At 46.9% G+C, this 22,696-nt stretch overlaps 1 protein-coding gene across 3 annotated transcripts; it reads right to left on the bottom strand.

Moving 5' to 3' along the window:
- Positions 1–8,095: 8,095 nt before the first annotated feature.
- Positions 8,096–22,292, bottom strand: TNFRSF6B (TNF receptor superfamily member 6b). Of its 3 annotated transcripts, none has more exons than XM_083507701.1 (5): positions 22,159–22,292; positions 16,557–16,719; positions 14,724–15,099; positions 11,128–11,340; positions 8,096–9,933 (listed from the first exon to the last, which is right to left on the bottom strand). In XM_083507701.1, exons 2-5 carry the CDS (start codon positions 16,599–16,601, stop codon positions 9,647–9,649), a joined length of 921 nt encoding a protein of 306 aa, XP_083363827.1. In that variant the 5' UTR covers positions 16,602–16,719; positions 22,159–22,292; the 3' UTR covers positions 8,096–9,646. The 3 variants fall into 3 exon arrangements, with proteins under 3 accessions (XP_083363827.1, XP_083363828.1, XP_083363829.1); XM_083507702.1 differs by having other exon boundaries at positions 21,941–22,189; XM_083507703.1 differs by lacking the exon at positions 22,159–22,292 and adding an exon at positions 21,561–21,712.
- Between the last annotated feature and the right edge of the window lie 404 nt (positions 22,293–22,696).

Raw genomic sequence — 22,696 nt, 5'->3', positions numbered from 1 at the left:
GGGTTTTGTGGTTGGTGTATATATATATCTGTTAACATTGCCAGAGGTGCACAGCCCCTTCTGATATACCAGAGGTGGGGTTCTTGCTGAACTGCAACTCCCATCTTTGGCGATCCCTCGCAGCAGAGTAAGATTGTCTTCCATAAACACGGTTTTAACAATGAGTCCGTAAGTGACTGTGGAGGCCAGTTCTGGACCCACACGTCCTTCCACAGTGGGGACATAGGTTTCTGGGCGGGAGTTGATCACGGTGTGGATTTGCCAAGCGTGCCTTCCTCTTAGCATGTTGCTCCCATGTGTCCTGAGTTCGAATGTCTTCAAAGCCCATGACACCTTTGGGAAAGGCTGTTCTCCAACTCGAGCGCTCACAGGCCAGTGTTTCCCAGTTGTCGGTGTTTATACTACATTTTTTTAGCTTTGTCTTGAGACAGTCTTTATGCCTCTTTTGTTGACCACCAGCATTATGCTTTCCATTTTTAAGTTTGGAATGGAGTAGTTGCTTTGGAAGATGACAATCAGGCATCCACACAACATGACCAGTCCAACGAAGTTGATGTTGAAGAATCATTGCTTCAACACTGGTGATATTTGCTTCTTCCAGTACACTGATATTACTGTAGTTCGCCTGTCTTCCCAAGTGATGTGTGAAATTTTTCGGAGACACCGTTGATCCAATGTAGTTCATACTCTTTATCTCCCAGCCTGCTTTCCCCCCTGCGGGGTATCGGATGACAAGCAGATAAAACCTTCCTTCCCCTGCCATTCCAAGGATGATTGGCCTCATGCAATGTGTATGTAGGAATTTGCACCAAGATTGTTGGAGGGAAGGTCTGTGACTCAGCCCAGATAGGAGGTTCTCCTAAACCAGGCATAGGCAAACTCAGCCCTCCAGATGTTTTGGGACTACAGTTCCCATCATCCCTGACCACTGGTCCTGCTGCCTAGGGATCATGGGAGTTGTAGGCCCAAAACATCTGGCGGGCCGAGTTTGCCTATGCCTGTCCTAAACATCAAAATGCCAGATAAATATTGCTACTGGCCACCCCAATCTCTGACGAGATTCCAAGGGGCCTTGGAACTGAACCAAGTGAAAAGATGGTGTGGCAGAGTCTGCAGTGTCTTTGAAATGTGATATATTTCACATACGGTGGTACAGCCCCCTGCAATGCAGGAAACTCAGCTAAAGCATCCCTGACAGATGGCCATCCAACCTCTGCTCAGGGAGAGTCCACCCCCTTCTGATGAGTCCGTTCTGCTGTTGAAGAGTCCTTCTCACCAGAAAGTTCTTCCTGAGGCTTAGTCGGAATCTCTTTTCTTGTCCCTTGAATCCATTGGTTAGAGTCCTACCCTCCAGATCAGCGGAAAACAAGCTTGCTCTCTCTTAGAATCATAGAATCCTAGAGTTGGAAGAGACCACAAGGGCCATCGAGTCCAACCCCCTGCCAAGCAGGAAACACCATCAGAGCACTCCTGACATATGGTTGTCAAGCCTCTGCTTAAAGACCTCCAAAGTAGGAGACTCCACCACACTCCTGGGCAGCAAATTCCACTGTCGAACAGCTCTTACTGTCAGGAAGTTCTTCCTAAGGTTTAGGTGGAATCTTCTTTCTTGTAGTTTGAATCCATTGCTCCGTGTCCACTTCTCTGGAGCAGCAGAAAACAACCTTTCTCCCTCCTCTATGTGACATCCTTTTATATATTTGAACATGGCTATCATATCACCCCTTAACCTCCTCTTCTCCAGGCTAAACATGCCCCGCTCCCTTAGCCGTTCCTCATAAGGCATCATTTCCAGGCCTTTGACCATTTTGGTTGCCCTCCTCTGGACACGTTCCAGTTTGTCAGCGTCCTTCTTGAATTGTGGTGCCAAGAACTGGACACAGTACTCTTCCATGTGACGGGCATCTGACATCCCTCTTCAGACATCTGAGGATGACTACCGTATCACCTCTCAGTCTGCTCTTTTCCAGGCTAAATAAACCCAGCTCCTTCAACCGTTCCTCTGCTTCCAGACCCTTGATCATCCTGGTTGCCTGCTTCTGCACACATGCCAGCTTGTCAATACCTTTCATATACAGTGGTACCTCGGGTTACAGATGCTTCAGGTTACAGACTCCGCTAACCCAGAAATAGTGCTTCAGGTTAAGAACTTTGCTTCAGGATGAGAACAGAAATCGTGTGGCGGCAGCAGGAGACCCCATTAGTTAAAGCGGTACCTTAGGTTAAGAACAGTTTCAGGTTAAGAATGGACCTCCAGAACGAATTAAGTTCTTAACCTGAGGTACCTCTATATTTACACCAGAAGCTTTCAATGTAGATTGATTTCACAGCATTCACATCTCAGGAGGAGCCTGTTCTTCACGGCAGTTCGACATTGGATTCCCAGACATCAGGCCGCCAGAATTTAAGAAGGATGTTGACAAACTAGAACATGTGCAGAGGAGGGTGACCAAGATGATCAAGGGTCTGGAAACCAAGCCTATTGAGGAATGGCTAAGGGAGCTGAGTATGTTTCGCATGGGACAGAGGAGATTGAGAGGTTGGATGGTCATCTGTCTTGGATACTTGAGATTCCCGCATTGCAGGGGGTCGGACTAGATGACCCTCGGGGTCCCTTCCAACCTTACAGTTCAATGATTCTATGATCTCTGTGTCTCTCTCCCAGGCTGCCTTCCGCCAGCTTGCCAGGATGGTTCTTGAAATATAATAAAAATTGTAACTCGCCCTTCACCCCAAAAAATAACCCTCCTACCACGTTATGGGTTGGGGGAGAAGGGGAATAACAATAACAACAACAACAACAACAACAACAACAACAATAATTTATTTATACCCCGCCCATCTGGCTGAGTTTCCCCAGCCACTCTGGGCAGCTTCCAATCAGGAACTTGATGCGAGAAAAAGGAAGGGAAGGGGAGAGAGAGAGAGATTTGGGATATTTCAGGAAAGCCGTATGTGGTTACATGAAACGATGTAGCCCACTTAGGTTTTGCTAGCGACAGGAAGAACACACTGTGCTGCTTTAGAAACCCAGCTTCGAAAGGTCCATGTCTTTCATTATGAGTAAGGATGCAATCTTATGACACTGGAATTACAATATTGCCTGCAAAATCACTCAGGTTTCTCGAGGGAGGGGGGAAGACTGAAACAATAAACAAACCACAACTTGACTAATCTAGAAAGAAACCAAAGAGGGGAATTTCACTGGCATGTAATCATGTCTCACTTCCATTCCCGCCCTCCTGTTAAATAGCACAAGCCCTGGGTATTAGATAATCCCAGTATTGTCTGTTGCCTGCATAGATTGTGTAGAGAATGAATTTCCACCTTGGACAGCCATCAAAGAAGTCAAGCGCTGTCACTTGTCAACTGGGCAGGTTTAATGACATGGGTTAATTGGCTGACCAAAATATGGCACAGTGGAGTGGACTTGGTGTTTTCATGAGGACTAATACTTTTCGTGTGTGTGATGTTACTCACCGGTGCCTTTTGTGGGAACATTGCAGATACTAGGAGGGGATATATTGATTTAATAGTATCCTTCCTAACCCACGCTTGTGAGTCGGCAGCAGAGTGACATTCCCCAGTATACAGCAGGAAGCTAGTTGGTAGATTCATTTGAATCTCTTTACTTAAGCAATCCAATCTGTTTTGTTCAGGTTGGAGTATATTCCTGGTAAGACCCCTTTTATCCCTCCTAAAAAGAATAAAGACACAAGAAGCTTCTTTTAAAAGTAATAAAAAGTTTACTCACATTCAGTTCACGGTTGGATCTCTGAAGGCAGGCTTTAGCTTGTACTGTAGTTACAGATACAGTGTGGCTTACATCCTTATAAGGATGCACCCATGTGCTGCTGGCAGAGAGCCAGCAGTGCAGTCCAAGAGAAGAAAAGGCATCAAAAGAGGTAGCTGCGTGACCGGACCTTTTGTGGGGTCTGCAAGGATCACGGACACTAAATGGTCACATGGAAGGGAAGGATGCTCCAGACCAGGTGTAACAGGAAGTTCAACTGGCTGGATCAACACCCCCATCTGTGTCCACTCTAGGCAAACAAGGAATGTTGTATTTGACTGCTCCGATGGGTTACATCCCACACCTTTTACCCCTGCCTCTTTCTTGCGGCCTGTGGCAGCCTTTGTGTGCCAGCACTTAAGGCACTTTTATCAACCATCCCCAACCAGATAGGACCATGAGATAGGGGATTTCATCCCATGTGCTGTGAATGGGGAAAGGAATCTCCCTTGAAATTCAAACTGTTTCCTAGTTCTGCTGGATCTCTCCCTTTGATATAATTGACTATAACATCCTTCTGGACCGTCTAGAGGGGCTGGGAGCTGGGGGCACTGTTACACAGTGGTTACGCTCCTTTCTCCTTGGCCGTGTTCAGAAAGTGGTGGTGGGGGATGAGTGTTCAGACCCCTGGGCTCTCACTTGTGGGGTGCCTCAGGGTTCTGTACTCTCCCCCGTGCTTTTTAACATCTACATGAAGCCGCTGGGAGAGATCATCAGGGGGTTTGGACTGGGTGTCCATCAATATGCAGATGATACCCAGCTCCGCCTCTCTTTCAAATCAGAACCAGTGAAGGAGGTGAATGTCCTGTGTGAGTGTGTGGAGGCAGTTGGAGGATGGATGGTGGCTAATGGATTGAGGTTGAATCCTGACAAGACAGAAGTACTGTTCTTGGGGGACAGAGGGCGGGCTGGTGTGGGGGACTCCCTGATCCTGAATGGGGTAACTGTGCCCCTGAAGGACCAGGTGTGCAGCCTGGGAGTCACAGGTCAATTCTGTGTCCAGGGCAGCTGTCTACCAGCTCCACCTGGTACGCAGGCTGAGACCCTCCCTGCCCACAGACTGTCTCAACAGAGTGGTGCACGCTCTAGTTATCTCCCGCTTGGACTACTGCAATGCACTCTATGTGGGGCTACCTTTGAAGGTGACCCAGAAACTACAACTAATCCAGAATGCGGCAGCTAGACTGGGGACTGGGATCAGCCACCGAGACCACATATCGCCGGTCTTGAAAGACCTACATTGGCTCCCAGTATGTTTCCGAGCACAATTCAAAGTGTTGGTGCTGACCTTGAAAGCCCTAAACGGCCTCGGTCCAGTAGAACTGAAGGAGCATCTCCACCCCCATCGTTCTGCCCGGACACTGAGATCCAGTGCCGAGGGCCTTCTGGCGGTTCCCTCCCTGCGAGGTGAGGTTACAGGGAACCAGGCAGAGGTCCTTCTCGGTAGTGGCGCCCGCCCTGTGGAATGCCCTTCCATCAGATGTCAAAGAGATAAACAACTACCTGACATTCAGAAGACATATGAAGGCAGCCCTGTTCAGGGAAGTTTTTAATGTGTGACATTTTAGTGTATTTTTGGTCTTTGTTGGAAGCCACCCAGAGTGGCTGGGGAAACCCAGCCAGATGGGTGGGGATACAAATAATAAATTATTATTATTGTTATTGAAACGGAAAACTGGCAGCTATGGGCCATTCCACACATGAGCCTGGCTAGTACGTGACAACAATTTGTTTGGGGGGGGGGGAGGGAAATAAACCAGATTGAACATATTCACTTCTATTTTTTCTTTTGGAAAGCGAATGCACACTTATATGTCACAGCTGGCTAACTTCTGTACGCCGAAGTCCTGAAGCAAGCCCTTGTACAGAGTTTGTGGAATCCCCGCTGTCTGATGTGAAAAGTTCATTGCCGTCATCTCCGGGCAGGGATACGGCAGAATTCTTTCCAAGTGAGAGAGACGTTCTGTGGCAACGCATCCCCGTAACCGATATTTTGCTTTCTAATTTAAGCCCGTTTGTTTGCTCGCTGTGGCGGGTACTTGACGCACCTGCTGATGGCAGTGAGAGGCCTTAATGTCTGAGTGGTCTAGTCATGCACTCAGTGCAACCGGGGATCATCTCGGCATGTGCCTGCTTGCGCCTGCCAACTCTAGCTTCCAAGTGATTCAGCATAACTGCCCAGAGTGCTTCAGTCTGAGGCTGAAATGTATACAAAGGCAGCTGGGGTGGAGAAGTGTGAAGTCTTGAAAGCAAGATCTCAAAGCATGTGTTTCTGTGGGCGCATTGCCTGGAAACCCAGCCAGCAAACGACGTAGCAATTTTGATACCAAAATGCTGGCAGAACAATGCATATGGAAATAATCCCATAAAACCACACCCTCCTTGCAAATAATCAGTCTCTTCAGTGAGCAGAGCCTACTCTCTGCAACTTCCTGCTCATTCAGGTTCTTCGCTGAATTGTTTTTGGTTTTAAAAAAATTGTTCTGGTAAATCGACCCTGACAAATAATTACTGACATGCAGTTTTATTATGCATATTTGTTCATAAAGTGCTGGTTTTATTTATGGCTTGACAAATCGCACGCATTTAATGTTTGATATTGTTGGTACTTTGAATGGATATGTTATATTGTTATATATTAGAAGCTTTTGCTGATTGAGCAGTATATTTCTGAGCAGTACATTTTAACTTTGAACCGATCCAGAAATGCTACAAATGGATTTAATATTATCAATAATTTTTCAAAAACCCATAAGTTTGCAATGCTTGAATGATTAAGTCTAAAAATGCAAAACACCTTTTAATAACAGGCTCCAATTAACGGAACAGCAGCATGTGTATATTTAGCAGGAGAATGCATAAAGAGACGACTTTGCAAAGAAAACAAATCTTGCACACGCAGACTTTGTGTTTGGACTGTGCTCTGGGGCGAGTTCACCCGAAGGCACATTCCGGCTGCAATACCAACATAGTCTACTTGCTTTGGAATAAAACCCTCCTACAGGTACCAGTGGAGGACTTTTCTTAACGCAAATACTAGCTTCAAAGGAAGGATTTCCCCCAAGATATGCAGTAGGTAAGGAACAAATCCCCTCTCCATGCCTGGTCTGATCTCCTTCACAATCAATCCCCACCTTCTCCGTACGTTGTTTGCACGTAAACAAAGCTGCCAGTTAGATGCAAAGACATTTAATAGCCTTCAGGTGTAGTTTGACCTTCAGAGACATCATCTCTCAGCCAAAGGTGCTGGTGCAGCAAGACTTCTGATGCCAATGGTGCATAAGCCCTGGCAGAGTCTCAGAAATCCATGGTGAATTTTCAAAGAGGTGGAGTCAGGAAAGTGTGTGTGTGTGTGTGTGTGTACCTCTACTGTGCATGCAGAAAGTCTACAATACCCCCAGGTAAAGCTTGGAAAGCCACTGCCCATCCTGCCACTTCACCACCCGAGGCACCAGCAGGAAGTCAAAAACACTGTGGTAGGCGGCTGTCAATCTCTAGGATTTTTTTTTGCAGTTTTGCGAAGGGACAAATGTCAATGCTTGCTCCAGATTTGCTATTCTGTCTTTGCCCACAGGTTTGTGAACTGCAACCCTTGTTGTCTTGCACTCCTTTTTGCAGTCTTAGTATAAGCATGGACACAGTAAAATTTTATTTTGTTCTTTTTAATCCACGGCACATCATTTTAGTCTATCTGGAATCTCCTGCAGCAATCAAGAGAAGGAAATGCACAAAATTCATTCTGTGTCCTGTGGTTTATAAACAATGGAGATTGCATCTGTGTGGCTGCCCTTGTTATGCTGGCATGCGACAGGAGTCCACTATCTGCATTTTCCAGAAACAACAGGAGGCATTTTGCTCTAGCGGGCTTTCCCAGCTGGTGAAGTGGGTCATTGTGACGAGTGTCCACTTCTTAGGATTTTAGTTTTGTTTTAAATGTATTAGCCCTTTTATGTTTTGAATTGTCTCTGTCATACATTGTGTTGAGACCTTTATCTAGGAGGAATTAATAAATCAATAATACTGTAATTATTATCCAAGGCAGCAAACTTTACTCTCAAGGGAAGTTCCTGTTTCCTTCTCTTAACTTGCCTTACCAACCCATGTGCTAAGAAAACCTTAGAATTTCCACAACCAGAGAGGCATTCTTGCAGTAAATTCCAAACAATGCCATGTGGAAATCACCATTCTACTTTTGCAAAGCGCTTGGCTCAATATGCTACTTTTGCCGGTCACATTTAATCAATCCACTGAGGCTCCCCAATGGAGCAGAGCAGAAAAGCAAGAATCGAACCACATGAGAGATGGGATAAAAATGCCCACAACTTTTATTGCTTACAGCTAACAGATTGGTGTGACACAAGGCAAGTATTCAGATCCAAGAGCCACTACCTGGGGCAGGCTGGACCTGGAAGCACCAACCCAGGACCATTTAAGGGGGTCCTTACCTCCACAATCCATTCATGCATTCATCACCTTTATATACCAAGGAGCTCAAGGTGGCGTAAATGGTTCTCTCCTTCCCATCTTATCTTCACAACAACCCTGTGAAGTAGGTTAGGCGGAGAGACAGGGACTGGTCGAAGGTCACTCAGTGAGCTTAATGGCAGAGTGGGGATTCGAACCCAGGTCTTAGTCTGGCACTCTAACCGCTAGGCCACACTGGCTGTCAATCTGGACCCAGGCCTCCAGAGCCTTTTCGACCACTTGAAATGAAATTACAATGGATTTCTTTTATTAAAAAAGGTTAAAATTATGGTGTTAAGAATATTAAGAAGAGGATCTGCTGGATCCGTTTCCCATCTAGTTCAACATTCTACTCTCACAGTGCCCCCACCCCAGATCCACAATCAGGATTTGAAACAAGAGCCCTCTCCCCGCCTGTGGTTTCCAGCAAATGGAATAAAGCTTTGGAAAATGATGCTGGATTTAAAAATATGTTGTATCTACTCTCATCCCGAGGTCATGTTGAACTTCCTGAGAATCTCAGCTGTTGTTTGAAGAACCAGCGCCCGGCGCTTTGGGCTCTTACCCGGGGTGGGAACAATTCCTGGGCCCCATGCCAGGGTAACGCTTTCAACTAATTTTGACTTGTGAAAGTTTGTCTGCATAGACTGTTCCTTGTTTTTCCCTTCCCCATGTTTCATTCATGTGGAACATGCTGTTGATATATCTGGCAATATTAGGCTTATATATTTTAGAAACTTAAATGCATGCACTGGCCTTCCAGACAGATTTAGCCTCTTGATAATCCTGTCTGGTCACCAACCTCTTTTTTTGTTGTGACAATATAAAAATGCTAACAACTAAGAAAACCAGAGTTATGAATGGCAAGATAAATTAAAATATAAAAAAACAATATGCAAGTGTAACCAATCCAACATAAACCATCTCTTCCCCTGGAACAAATGGGCTGCAGTTATAGGATTGTGGAAAGGATAAATCAGTTATTATTGATATATTTATGCTTGTTTTGCGTCTTCTGTTTGGGTGGCAGGGGAGAATAAGTAGCACATTTAAAAAACACACACCCTAATACTGAGTTAAATGCTTTTAAAAAAACCAATTCCTTGGAAGTTCAGGACCCCCAGGGTGCACAATTTCATCAGGGAATACATTGCAGGAATACATCAGGGAATACATTTTCCCTGCTTGAGGGGAAATCAGACTTGTTAAAAATTGTGTCCATTAATTTTTGCTTCTTTTCAAAGAGGGGGATTTTTTTTAATAAGCAAAGCCCAAGGGAAGACAATGTCCTCTTAGATAAAGTCCCAGTCGCAGATCAAAATGGCACTGGTTATTTTTCTCAGAGGCGCTTGTGCATATCCTTTTTATAACTTGAACCCACGTCCAATCTCATGAGCTCAAGAAATGCTTTTGGATCTTCTTTTGTATATTCTGCAGTTTCATGTGATCCAGGGCTTTCCAGAGCTTCTGCACCACGGCCTGTTGCCCCAGAGTGTCCTTGAGCTGGATGAGGAAGGCATGGAGTTCCACCTGGAGCACTAATGGGCTCTTCTCATCACAACCTGCAGCAGGTGCACTTCCGTTGATTCTGTGAAGCAGTCTCTCCAGCCGTCTCTGCGACCCGACTTGGTAAGGGACAAAGTCTATTATGGCGTCTTGACAATCACTCCCGATTCCTGGAGAAGGCAGGGCGGGGAACAAAAAAGGTCTCGGTATTAGGTGGTGTGAATAAGGCCTCTAGTGCCAGGCTCATATTACAGTGGGTGGGTGGCGCTGTGGTCTAAACCACAGAGCCTAGGAGTTGCCGATCAGAAGGTCGGTGGTTCGAATCCCCACGATGGGGTGAGCTCCTGTTGCTCGGTCCCTGCTCCTGCCAACCTAGCAGTGCAAAAGCACGTCAAAGTGCAAGTAGATAAATAGGTACCGCTCCAGCAGGAAGGTAAACGACGTTTCCTTGCGCTGCTCTGGTTCGCCAGAAGCGGCTTAGTCATGCTGGCCACATGACCCGGAAGCTGTACGCCAGCTCCCTCAGCCAATAAAGCAAGATGAGCGCCGCAACCCCAGAGTCGGGCACGACTGGACCTAATGGTCAGGGGTCCCTTTACCTTTTACTATTCAGTAGACTTCTACATGTTGTTTTTAGGCACCTGATAAGCCATGCTTCAATCCAAAAAGGGATTTGTGGAGTAGGTTACAAGGGCAGAAAATAGAATCCACTGGCAACTCAACAGACCAGCATTAGAGTGATGTTTTTGAAATTCCCAGGCTCTCTGACCCAGCTTTAAAGTGTTGTGTATGAAACTTGGCATGACTACTGCAATGCATAGCTGTCAACTTTCAGATTTGAAAATAAGGGATCAGCAGCCTCAGAAATAAGGGATCAGCAGCTTCGCCTGTCCTGGGGACAGTCTTTGGGATATCTAACAATCCAGGGAAGCAGCGGGAAACGGTGCTGGAATAAGGGAATTTCCCACAAAAAAGGGAAGGTTGACAGCTATGCTGCAATGTGCTCTATGTGCATGACTCAGAAACTACAGCAGACCCAGAACGAGGCTGCCACACACCATATGTTACAGCAGTCATGGAGTATTCTGGGAACTGCAGTTTGTTAAGGGTGCTGACTACAGTTCTCAGCACCCTTAGCAAACTACGGTTCCCAGGATTCTCAATGATTATTTAAGTGGAATAAGAGTGCTCTAAAAGCACGGGGTGGACGGACCATAAGCCGGCAAGAGTGGGAGTTCTGGAAAGGGCACAAAAGAGCTCCTAAATTACAGGGCCCAGTATTTTGCTGAAGGTAAGTCACAAGTGCTTGATGTCCATTTGAAATGGGTGGGGGGGGGTACCTGTGCCTCCATGGAGCTTCTCACCTGGCGCTTCATCTGCTTTGTCCTTGGTGATGTTGGCTTTGCTCATCTTGCAAGCGGTGCAGAAGGTGTCATGGAACTGGTTCCCAGGGACGTTGACTGCCAGGCCTTGCTTAGAACAGTCCCGGTGAGGCTGGCACACCTCAGTGCTGGAAACAGAGTCGGAAAAGGTCCCCTGAGGACACGGGATACATGTAGTGTCCTCCTGCGGGTTGCCTGTAAGATGCAGCCATGGCAAAAGAAGAAGAAGCTGTGAGCAAGCACTGCATGCAAATTCCGAATGGAGCTGGGCATTGTCTAAGAACAGCGGCTCCCAAATGCCTTACCCCACCCCCATGTAGCACTTAAAAAATTGCTGAGGGTCTTGTAGGACCACTTGGTACTGGGGTTCTCTAAGGGTGTGGCAGGAGAGGATGGCAAGTGTATTGGGAAAATTCAAGGGCAATCAAACATTTAAACATTTCAGTGTAGTATAGCGTAATATCAGTATATCTATTATTTGCAGAATATGATCACTGCAGATGGTGACAGCAGTCACGAAATTAAAAGACGCCTGCTTCTTGGGAGAAAAGCAATGACAAACCTAGACAGCATCTTAAAAAACAGAGACATCACCTTGCCAACAAAGGTCCATATAGTTAAAGCTGTGGTTTTCCCAGATGTATGGAAGTGAGAGCTGGACCATAAAGAAGGCTGGTTGTCAAAGAATTGATGCTTTTGAATTATGGTGCTTGAGGAGACTCTTGAGAGTCCCATGGACTGCAAGAAGATCAAACCACACACGTGGGTCCACAAGGTTTCATTTCCTCCCACCATTTCAACACGTAAAGCTAAGGTGAACCCGTGTAACTTATGGACTTCACTTTTGTGTGTTCCCCAGTGGCCGCAGTTGTTCTGACCAAAACAAAAGTGGTCATAAACTTCACAACTGGAGGAGTTAATTGAAGAAAATCCACTACGCTAGCCTGATTCAGTAAAAAGCAGAATTCTAAGTCAGGTATAGGTTGCCACAAAGTATGTGAATAATATAACTTGTTCAAAGTCCAAAATCCAGTTTATTACAGAACATATAGAGAAGAATCTCAGCAAAACACCACTGAACCACAAAACTTCTCTGAACTGAGTCCACCCATTGAGCACACCCAGTCCGAGGCAGAGACAAAGGCCTCATCCAGACCTGTGACTTGATACCATCTCCCATTGGGCAGAACAGAGGACTTGAGCCATGTGGTCTATGACCAGAACTGTACTCCAGAAAACATAGATGTTTGCTAGAGGCACTGGCGAGAGGAAGGCAAATGAATAAGGGCTGCCAGACTGATGTTGCAATGCAGGGAGAATTTCTGGCCGGTATGCTTGCTTCTGCACCTCCATAAATAATAAATAATAAATAATAAATAACAAATATTTATTATTTATACCCCACCCATCTGGATGGGCTTTCCCAGACACTCTGGGCAGCTTCCAACAAAATATTAAAATACAGTAATGCATCAAACATTAAAAGCTTCCCTAAACAGGTGGCACACACATGGTTTCAAACCCATGCAAAGCCCTGATGGCAACTGTCTATTTTGCAGAGCCTTGCCAGAATTCCCCACTGTTCATGGAGTACAGAGCGTCACATTTTATCAGTCATAATTCCCCCTGCAAAGCCATTTCAGTGAGAACCAAGGACAAGGGGAGATGAGCTGTCCATGGAAGCTGAGCCCAGCCCTGCGTTTATGAAAGCCAGGCTGCCTTTCCAAGATATGCAACTTTCGCCTTCACTGAAATATGATGCCAGAGGATCCCCCTAAGAAAGAAAAGAGAAAGTGGAACAGCGCTGGTCTCCTGCCAAGTCACTTGGTGATCCAGGGACAGACATGACCTCAGACACCACTTAGATCATGGCCGGGGCACTTGCTGTTAGGAATGCAGAGAGCTCCGCCTGGGATGGGGACCTGTTTGGAACGCAGAGGCTTGGCCCTGCAAAACCAAAAGCAGCTGGAAGAGGGGACTTTGGACACACTCACATTTCTCCCTCCCTACAGAGTAATCGCAGCACATGTAAGAACGTAAGAATAGCTTGCTGGATCAGGCCAATGGCCTATCTAGTCCAGAATCCTGTTCTCAACCAGATGCCCCTTATGGGAAGTCCAAAAGCAGGATCTGACCACAAGAGCCCTCTTGCCTCCTGCAGCTTCCAGCCACTGCCCAACTCTCTCCCATCCTGTTTCAAAAGCCAAGAATAGAGTGTGCTCTTTATGCTAGGAGGGGAATCCCAGCATCGCCCTACAATTCAGTAGGCGCCACGGCTCAAAACGAGCCTCGTGAGAGGGTGACAAGACGGGCTGCGCCAACCAGGTTGGCAAAGGTGGTTCTACAGCTGCGCCCTGAAGGAAAAGGCAACGCCAACAAGTTGTTGTTCCTCCGGAAGAGATGCAAGTTTAAGAATGTTATAACATCAAACTGCAAAACTAAGCTGGAAACCAAGCTTTATATATATGTAAATATGATTTATTTACACTTATTAAAACTGGAAGCTTTGAATGGAGAGAGATTTCACAGCAGTCACATCTCAGAAGAAGCCCGTTCTTCACAGCAGCCTAGTTGGATTCCAGGACATCTGGGTGCCACAATACAGTGGTACCTCGGGTTAAGATCTTAATTCGTTCTGGAGGTCCGTTCTTAACCTGAAACTGTTCTTAACCTGAAGCACCAGTTTAGCTAATGGGGCCTCCCGCTGCCGCCGCCACGCAATTTCTGTTCTCATCCTGAAGCAAAGTTCTTAACCCGAGGTACTATTTCTGGGTTAGCGGAGTCTGTAACCTGAAGCGCCTGTAACCTGAAGCGCCTGTAACCTGAAGCGCCTGTAACCCGAGGTACCACTGTATATGAAAGGTATTGACAAGCTGGCGTGTGTACAGAAGCAGGCAACCAGGATGATCAAGGCTCTGTAAACAGAGGAACCATTGAAGGAGCTGGGTATGTTTAGCCTGGAAAAGAGCAGACTGAGAGGTGATACAGCAGTCATCTTCAGATGTCTGAAGAGGGATGTGAGATGTCCGTCACATGGAAGAGAGAGCAAGCTTGTTTTCCACTGATCCGGAGGGTAGGACTCTAACCAATGGACTCAAATGACAAGAAAGGAGATTCTGACTAAGAATCAGGAAGAACTTTCTGATGAGAAGGGTTCTTCCAACAGCGGAATGGACTCACTCAGAAGGTGGACTCTCCCTGAGTGGACGCTTTTAAGCAGAGGTTGGATGGCCATCTGTCAGGGATGCTTTAGGTGAGTTTCCTGCATTGCAGGGGGTTGGACTAAATCAGGCATAGGCAAACTCGGCCCACCAGATGTTTTTGGACTACAGCTTCCATCATCCATAGCTAACAGGACCAGCAGTCAGGGATGATGGGAATTGTAGTCCCAAAACGTCTGGAGGGCCAAGTTTGCCTATGCCTGGACTAGATGATCCTGGTGAGCCCCTTCCAACTCTACAATTCTATGATTCTAACCTCTGTGATTTACCAGGGACAGCCAGCCTAAACTGAGGGCTGTCCCCAGTAGAGCGGTGCCTGTTGGGTTCAAGAGTGAGGGTGCCGCTTGCAATACGTACCAAGCTGAGCAACTCCGGTTCCCAAGGGGCAGCTAGAGTGCTTTATGCAGAAATCCAAATCTGAGTGGTAGCCCGCCTTGCACTGGCACGCCCGGTTGTGTGTGCCGTTGCACGGCCGCACCTCTTCTTCCAGGCTGTTGCAGAAGACGTTGCAGTACAGGCACTTCTTGAGGTAGTTCCAGTATTGCGTGTAGTGGAGAGCGGGGCAGGGCTGGCAAACGGTGTCCTTATCATTGGTGCACTCTTCAGCCACGTACGTCCCCGGCGGGCACTGCTTGCACACAAACACCTCATTGGTCCGGCGATCTCGCCTGCTGTAGGTGGGGTAGCTGCCGGAACACGGGGGGCCCAGGAGCAGGATGTAGAGCACCACCCACTAGAAGGCAAAGGGGGAGAGTGCAAGTGAGCTGGATGCAGCAACCGTGTTCCTTTCCCAGTAACTGTCCTTGACAAAGGTTTCTGCCATTGGGTGAGATTTCTAACATTTTGCTAGTATCCTCGTGGTCAGATCCTGCTTGAGGAGTTTTCTCCCAAGTATCTGGTTGGCCACTGTGAGAATGGGACGCAGGATTAGATGGGCCACTGGCCTGACCCACCAGTCTCTTCTGAAAAAAGGTAAAGTTAAAGGACCCCTGACAGTTAAGTCCAGTCGCGAACGACTCTGGGGTTGCGGCGCTCATCTCGCTTTATTGGCCAGGGAGCCGATGTTTGTCCGCAGACAGTTTTTCCGGGTCATGTGGCCAGCATGACTAAGCCGCTTCTGGCGAACCAGAGCAGCACACGGAAACGCCATTTACCTTCCCGCCAGAGCGGTACCTATTTATCTACTTGCACTTTGACGTGCTTTTGAACTGCTAGGTTGGCAGGAGCTGGGACTGAGCAACGGGAGCTCACCCCATCGCGGGGATTCGAACCGCCGACCTTCCGACTGGCAAGCCCTAGGCCCTGTGGTTTAGACCTCAGTGCCACTCACTCTTCTTAGGTTCCTTTAAAGGGTAGCTTTTAATGTTTAACAGACTATTGTATTTTAATATTTTGTTGGAAGCCGCCCAGAGTGGCTAGGAAAACCCAGCCAGATGGGTGGGGTATTATTATTATTATTATTAATGAGCACAAAAGTCTTCTTCTACTGTTCATCCCCACCTCTGTGACCAAAAAGCCAGTGCAGGCTCCAAGTCCTCCTTCCCCTGCAGAGACAACAGCCCTGAGACTAGGAACAGGCTGCCTTTCCCTAAAGCAATGCATGCAACCCTCGCTTAGGATATTGGCTCACCTGCCCCCTGCCCCCTCCTGTGTTCCTTGTTTCTCTTTAACATATGCGAACTCTGCTTGACTTGGCAACATCCCAGTTCAACTGCTTCCAAGAAGTCCATACGACGAGTAGGAAGATAGCCCTCCTTCCTTGCGCTTCACAACCCCCTGCACCCTCCCCAGCAGTCAAAGGCAGGCTGCTTCTGAACATTAGCTGTCATGGCTAATAGGCCTTGATGCCCCAACCCTTGGCCAAGCCATAGAGTCATGAGAGAGAGAGAGAGACTTCTTCCATTCTCTCTGCACCAGGGTTTCCCAAACTTGGGTCTCTGGCTGTTGTTGGACTTCAACTCCCATCATCCCTAGCTAGCAGGACCAGTGGTCAGGGATGATGGGAGTTGTTGTCCAACAACAGCTGGAGACCCACGTTTGGCAAACCCTGCTCTACACCAAGCGTAGCCAATGTGGTGCCTTCCAGGTGACTACAACTCCCATGTTGGACCCTCCAACTCTACCCTGTTCAAGCGTATTTATGCTTGCAAACCTAGACCTCTGAAAGCAAAAGGGAGCCGGGAACTCTACCTCCGAGAGCGTCCTGAAAGAGTTCCGCTTGCTGTAGAGTTGCATACTACTTCCGAGGGTCTTGACAGTCCTGCTCGCTCTCTTGGAATCAGGTGGGGTCTGCTGCAGCACGGACTCAGCTTACGGAAAGCGCCCTTCTCTTGTGTTTGCAGACGATGTAGTTCTGGGAAAGAAAAAGTGAAAGGAAACAGAGTGTTAAGAGACCGTAAAGAACACAATGCGCAGGAATGCGGAGGGACGGAATGTTCTGTTCTTTGGAGAGTAGAATGAACCTTCTTAATTTGTCCAATATTGGCTGTTTCCCTTTTGGGGGGGCGGGAGGAATATACAGGACAGGGGGCTAGTTTTCAGAGCTGCCCTGACCCTTCCTCAAAACCACAGACAGGTGTGAGGATTAGACAAGTGGAGGATCATGTGAAGAGATGGTATCCATGCCTTGTGTTGAGCTGATTGAGTATCTGGAGGGTTGTGTGGTCTGGGAGGGTGAGCTGAGCCCCTGGGAATGTTACTCCCTCATTTAAGGAAATTGAAGCCTTAGAGTCCTTATCTCAGGCCTAGCAGCATCCCATCCATCCATCCACCCACAATGTAATTAGTGTCAAGGCTGGATTAATCATTAAGCAAAATAAGCGCGTGCCCAGGGCATCAAGGGCACCACATAGATTTCCCATCGCTGGATTTTTAACATAAATGGTCACAAATTGCTTAGCTGAGCATTCATTTTCTCAGTTGAAGTATATTAAAAAATCCCAACAGAACAACGATACAACAAGGCAGGCTGGATGCCTCACCTCAACTAAGCATAGAGGCAGATGCATTACGTCAGGTTAGTTTTGAGGATCTGTACAAAGGCTTTGCAATCAGAAAAAAGTAGAAGAATGCAGAAGGTACATAAAGAATGGAGAATATTTAAAGACTATCTGAAAAATCACTGTAACCAAAAAAATCTCCTGGCAGACCTTGAATGATTCTTGCAAAACTAAGGCGATAAATAATAAAGTACTCTTGACAAGAACTGGGAAAGCAAAAATAATAATAAGGTGCTGCATGTAGAATAACGAAATGAGAAATAGGACAACGAGAATAATCAGAATCTAATTTTATTTTAATCTTTTTTCTTCTTCTTCTTTTCTGGTATGAGAATAAGGGTCTAAGATAGCATCTACCTCATGCTCTCAGCATCTCCCTCTTCTTTTCTCCTATGTCCTATCCCTCTTGTTCCACTCTTGTTCCAGCCTTATTTATTTTTTATTTTTTACATTGAAGGCACATGAACCAGCTTTTGCTGGAAAAGCAGGGTAGTCCAGGCTCATGAGCATCTGGCAAGGATAAGATAGTCCTTTCTTATTTTCACATTCTGTACTCCCAATACTCTTAAACTGTTGATTTATGCTGTTAGTCAGTTTATATCCCACTGGGTCCTAGGATCCTCTCCATGTTCTTATTCCAAATAAAAGATGGTTGCTTTAAAAGCACTGGCATAAGTTCTTGAGAAGGAGGTCCAATTTCTAAGTCCAGTGCCCAGACTTTTGGCCACTGAGTAGGCTGGGGAAGAAGTTTTTATCATTTTGTGCTAGCTGATGAAGCTGTCAGGAGTTCAGCCTACACTTGAGTAGGACCCTGGTAGAGACACATGCCCAATTAGCATGTTCCCTCCCTCCCTCAATCGTTCGGGAGCTTCAAAAGCTTTCTTCTGCCCGAATATCACAGCGACCGATGCCAACCGACACCGGCACACTTAGGGATCCGCAGAGTTTGCGCAACTTGCGTGACAGACCTCAGCAACTCAGCATTTTGGCTAATCTACTTTATTTACATATAAACACACAGAGAGCACTGCAACATGGCTCCCTCTCTCTATAGCATCAGACAGCAAAGAGAAAAAGAACAAAGGACAATAGTCCCACTTCAGGGAACACAGTAACACAAACATCCTGTCTCCGTCACTTCCCACTCTATGGAGTCAAAACAAACACCATCATGTGACAGACAAAAATCCCATTACTGCAATCATAAATCAGGAATTCTAACAGAAGCCTCAGGCATAGAGACCCTTGCTTAGAGATGCACAAATCTCTGAGATTTCCCAGAGAGCTTGCATTTTGTTCCCAGTATCTGGTAAGAGCAATGGGAGGTGGCACTACTACCAGGAGGGTCTTTAATTGGACCAGACACCCTTATCCTGACAACAGCTGTAGTCCCACTTACACTATTTGCTAAATAGATGAACTCATGCACACAGAAGCTGTCGAGACAACTGTTTATCTGCTATTTCTGACAACACATTTGAGCATTTCAGGATTATGGCATGGCTGGGTTTTTTGGGGACTTTCAAGCAACCATCAACTAAGGTAAAGGTAAAGGTACCCCTTCCTGTACAGGCCAGTCTTGACAGACTCTAGGGTTGTGCGCTCATCTCACTCTATAGGCCGGGAGCCAGAGCTGTCCGCAGACACTTCCAGGTCACGTGGCCAGCGTGACAAGCTGCATCTGGCGAGCCAGCGCAGCACACGGAACGCCGTTTACCTTCCCGCTGGTAAGCAGTCCCTATTTATCTACTTGCACCCAGGGGTGCTTTCGAACTGCTAGGTTGGCAGGCGCTGGGACCGAACGACGGGCGCGCACCCCGCCGCGGGTATTCGAACCGCCAACCATGCGATCGGCAAGTCCTAGGCACTGAGGTTTTACCCACAGCGCCACCCGCGTCCCTTAACCATCAACTAGTTCCACACAATCCAAACCATCTATGGTGTGAATCTGTCCACGGCCAGTTCAATTCATTTCCCTCTGAGCTCCCTAGTCTACATCCCCCTGTCGCAAGAAGCATGTAACTTCTTGCTACCTATGGATTACACCACCTAGCCTTGGATCATAGCCCAATGTCTTATCTTAGAATGAGGTTTCTTTGAAGACAGGTGCATTAAGTAGAAGATGCACAAAGAGACTGGAGCTGACATACGACTCATACACAATGTTAAATAGGAACCAGCCATCTATCTATCAAATGACAAGAAATGAGGTTCCAATTAAATTTCAGGAAGAATATTCTGACAGTAAGAGCAGTTCAACACCCTCAATAATGTCTACACGGACTGGCAGTGGCTCTCCAGGCTCTTTGCCAGGCAGTCTTCCTATGTCCTACCTAGAGATCCCAAGGAGCTGGCATGCTCTGACCCTCAGCCACAGCCCTTCTCCAAACACATGCTAAGCCAAGCAAGATATAAGATGAAAAGTGTGTGTTATGCTTATGTGAAACAAGACACAGACCTCATATCCTAATAGCGCAAGGATCTGGGAAGCATCCAGCCACACAAATCTTTTCAATTAAGAATAAATCTTTACCCAATAAAAGTTTATTACTTAAATAAACTCTGTGTGGATCCCAGACATCTCTGCTAGGACCAAAAGAATTAACCACAGTAGCCCAACTGAAGTCATCTCAGACACGCTCCAGATGTTTTGGGTTACGACTCCCAACAGCCCCAGCCAGCACAGGGTCAGTTAGAGATATAAAACCAGAGCAGGGTTGCATAATGTGGAAGGCTGGCTTAAGAGAATGAAGAAAACCTCACTCCTTTTGAGCAAAAAGAACATAGTCGCCACAATGGAATACCAAGGCACCTTTTGCAGTGGATTATTATTATTATTATTATTATTATTATTATTATTATTAATAATAATAATATACCACTTTATATTTTAAAGGGGAAAAATCTCAAAGCAGTTTACAACACTTTAACACATAAAATAAAACAATCCAGAAGAAAACAATTTCAAGCTTCAAGGAAAATATTTCAGATCCTTTCTCTAAGTGACATTTTGCTTTCCCCACATTTATTTCCCCATACTGCCCCACAGCAGAAGTGCTCTAGGAAGCCAGTGTGGTGTAGTGGTTAGAGTGTCAGGCCAGAACCTGGGAGATCAGGGTTCAAATCTGCACTCGGTTATGAAGCTCACTGTGGGTCATTGTAAGGATTAACTGCGGAGTGGTAGCGGGTGAACCATGTACTCTTTGGAGAAAAAGTTGAGATGTGAATGCAATAAATAAGCTCTTCTCCTTATCTCCTTAAGAAAGCTGGAGGGCCCACCCAGACAGAGATGTCAGTCGCCAATCTGGCATCAAGACATCTCCACATGGTTGCAAAATGTTCCTGGGGAATTTCTAACACTGCTATGCATGCAAACACTGCTTTTCTCCCTAGCTTATATACTTCCCAATTTAAATGTATAAAGTTACATGATTAATTTGGGTGGGTAGCTTAGACAGAAAGGCATTTATATCCGTAAGACAGGATTCTTTCGAAAAAGAGACTTGATGAAGTGGTCAAATCAGCCAATTTGGGCGGATCCACAGAACGCATTCAACACAATTTAAAGCACTTCTCTCAAAGGATCCTGGAAACTGTAACCTCCCATCACAGAGCTACAATGCTAGCACCCTTAACTACAGTTCCTAGAATTCTTTGGGGGAAACCATGTTGAATGTGCTTTAGAATGCATGTGGATTTGCAGTATTATAGCACTTTAAATAAACCCTATAATATAGCAGAAGAATTCTGCTCAACAAAGAACAGTCTCTTTCGTACACCTGATGAACATTTAACGACAGCCTCATATGCACATCTGTACACACAAACACACACGCACGCACCTGTCAAAAACTTCATGTCCTTAATGACAGCATCACATGTACACCAGCACAGACACATGCATGTCTCATACCTCCCACCAGACACAGACACACATGCACCAGTCGCACATGAACACACAGGAAATCGTCATCTCTGCCACGAAAACAGCACTGACGACCCCTACCTTCCCTCGGAATGCACATCTACACAGGCACCGTGCCGAAGAGGCTAATAATAATAATAATAATAATAATAATAATAATAATAATAATTTTATTATTTATGCTCTGCTCATTTGGCTGGGTTTCCCCAGCCACTCTGGGTGGCTTCCAGCACATCTAAAAACATAACAAAACGTCAAACATTAAAAAACCTCCTGATACAGGGCTGCCTTCAGATGTCTTCTAAAGGTTGTGTCGGTCTTTATCACCTTGACATCTGATGGGAGGGCGCCACCGCAGAGAAGACCTGGTGATGATGATGGCGATGATAACCAACTATGTTTATAAGGGTACCTATTGAGAAGAGCCATTAAAAAGCAACTGTACCAAAATGTGGAAATAATAAATATTCAGGGGCGGCGCCAAACTTTGTCCTCGCTCAGGGCGCAGTAGTACCAAAGTCCGCCCCAGCATCAGGTCCAGACCTGTATCTGCACACATACCAGACACAGACCCACATGCAGCCGGCGCGACCACGCGAACCCTCAGGAAACGGTCATCTCCGCTAAGAAAGCAGCGCAGATGACCCTACCTGAGACACGAACCATCGCCACGCGTTCCCTCGGAAGGCGCATCTCCGCGCGCACCCGGCTTTCTATTCGCTGCAACGCCAGAAGCGCTTCGCCACGGCGCGTAAAGGCGCACGCCGAGGCGCACGCGGGCTGGCGGACCCCGCCGAGCCTCGCGCGCCTCTTCCGCCGCCGGAGCTGACTCGGCCGGCGCCGCGCTCCGCCCCTGCCTGCCCTTTACCTCGGCTCGCTGCGGTTTCGTTGGTGGGCTCGCCTTGGCGCGGCCTTTGCTCCCCGCCGCTTATATGGTGACTCCCCGCCGCTTCTTTCCAGGTGGCTCCACCCCAAGGGAAATCCCAAAACGCGTTTCCAAATTTGCGCGCTTCCCGGAAAAGCGATGAGGACAAATGGGGGGTGATTGGGTTCATAGCTGTCAACTTTTCCCTTTCCTTGCGAGGAATCCTATTCCGAATAAGGGGATTTCCCTTTTAAAGAGGGAAACGTTGACAGCTTCAATTCGGTTCGAGGATCCGAAGCGCAGCGACCCGCTCGAAACAGCGGCAATTGGGTAATCGATCGCCCAAGGGGCAGCTGACGACCCCCTAGAGGGTCGTGTATGTTTAGGTCCCATTCTGCGGTTTCTTCCGCCATGGATCTGGATGGCTCTGGTGCCACTCTCTGTCCGCAAAATTCATCTGGATGGAGCTTATTCTCCCTTCCCTAAATCGCCGGTTCTCTGCTCCCCGCCTCGATTCTGGCATGTGTGCAGGCATTTTTGA

The sequence above is a fragment of the Podarcis liolepis genome (genome assembly GCF_965112155.1).
Source record: "Podarcis liolepis genome assembly, chromosome: 6".
Taxonomy (NCBI): Eukaryota; Metazoa; Chordata; class Lepidosauria; order Squamata; family Lacertidae; genus Podarcis; species Podarcis liolepis.
This window is presented reverse-complemented; position numbering and strand designations above follow the sequence as displayed.

Excerpts from the sequence above, each read along its gene's own strand:
- TNFRSF6B (XM_083507701.1), bottom strand. The coding sequence starts at position 16,601 with ATGCAACTCTACAGCAAGCGGAACTCTTTCAGGACGCTCTCGGAG. Across the intron at positions 11,341-14,723 it reads AACCGGAGTTGCTCAGCTTG|GCAACCCGCAGGAGGACACT; the intron begins GTACGTATTGCA and ends TGCATCTTACAG. Across the intron at positions 9,934-11,127 it reads CAAAGCAGATGAAGCGCCAG|GAATCGGGAGTGATTGTCAA; the intron begins GTGAGAAGCTCC and ends TGCCTTCTCCAG.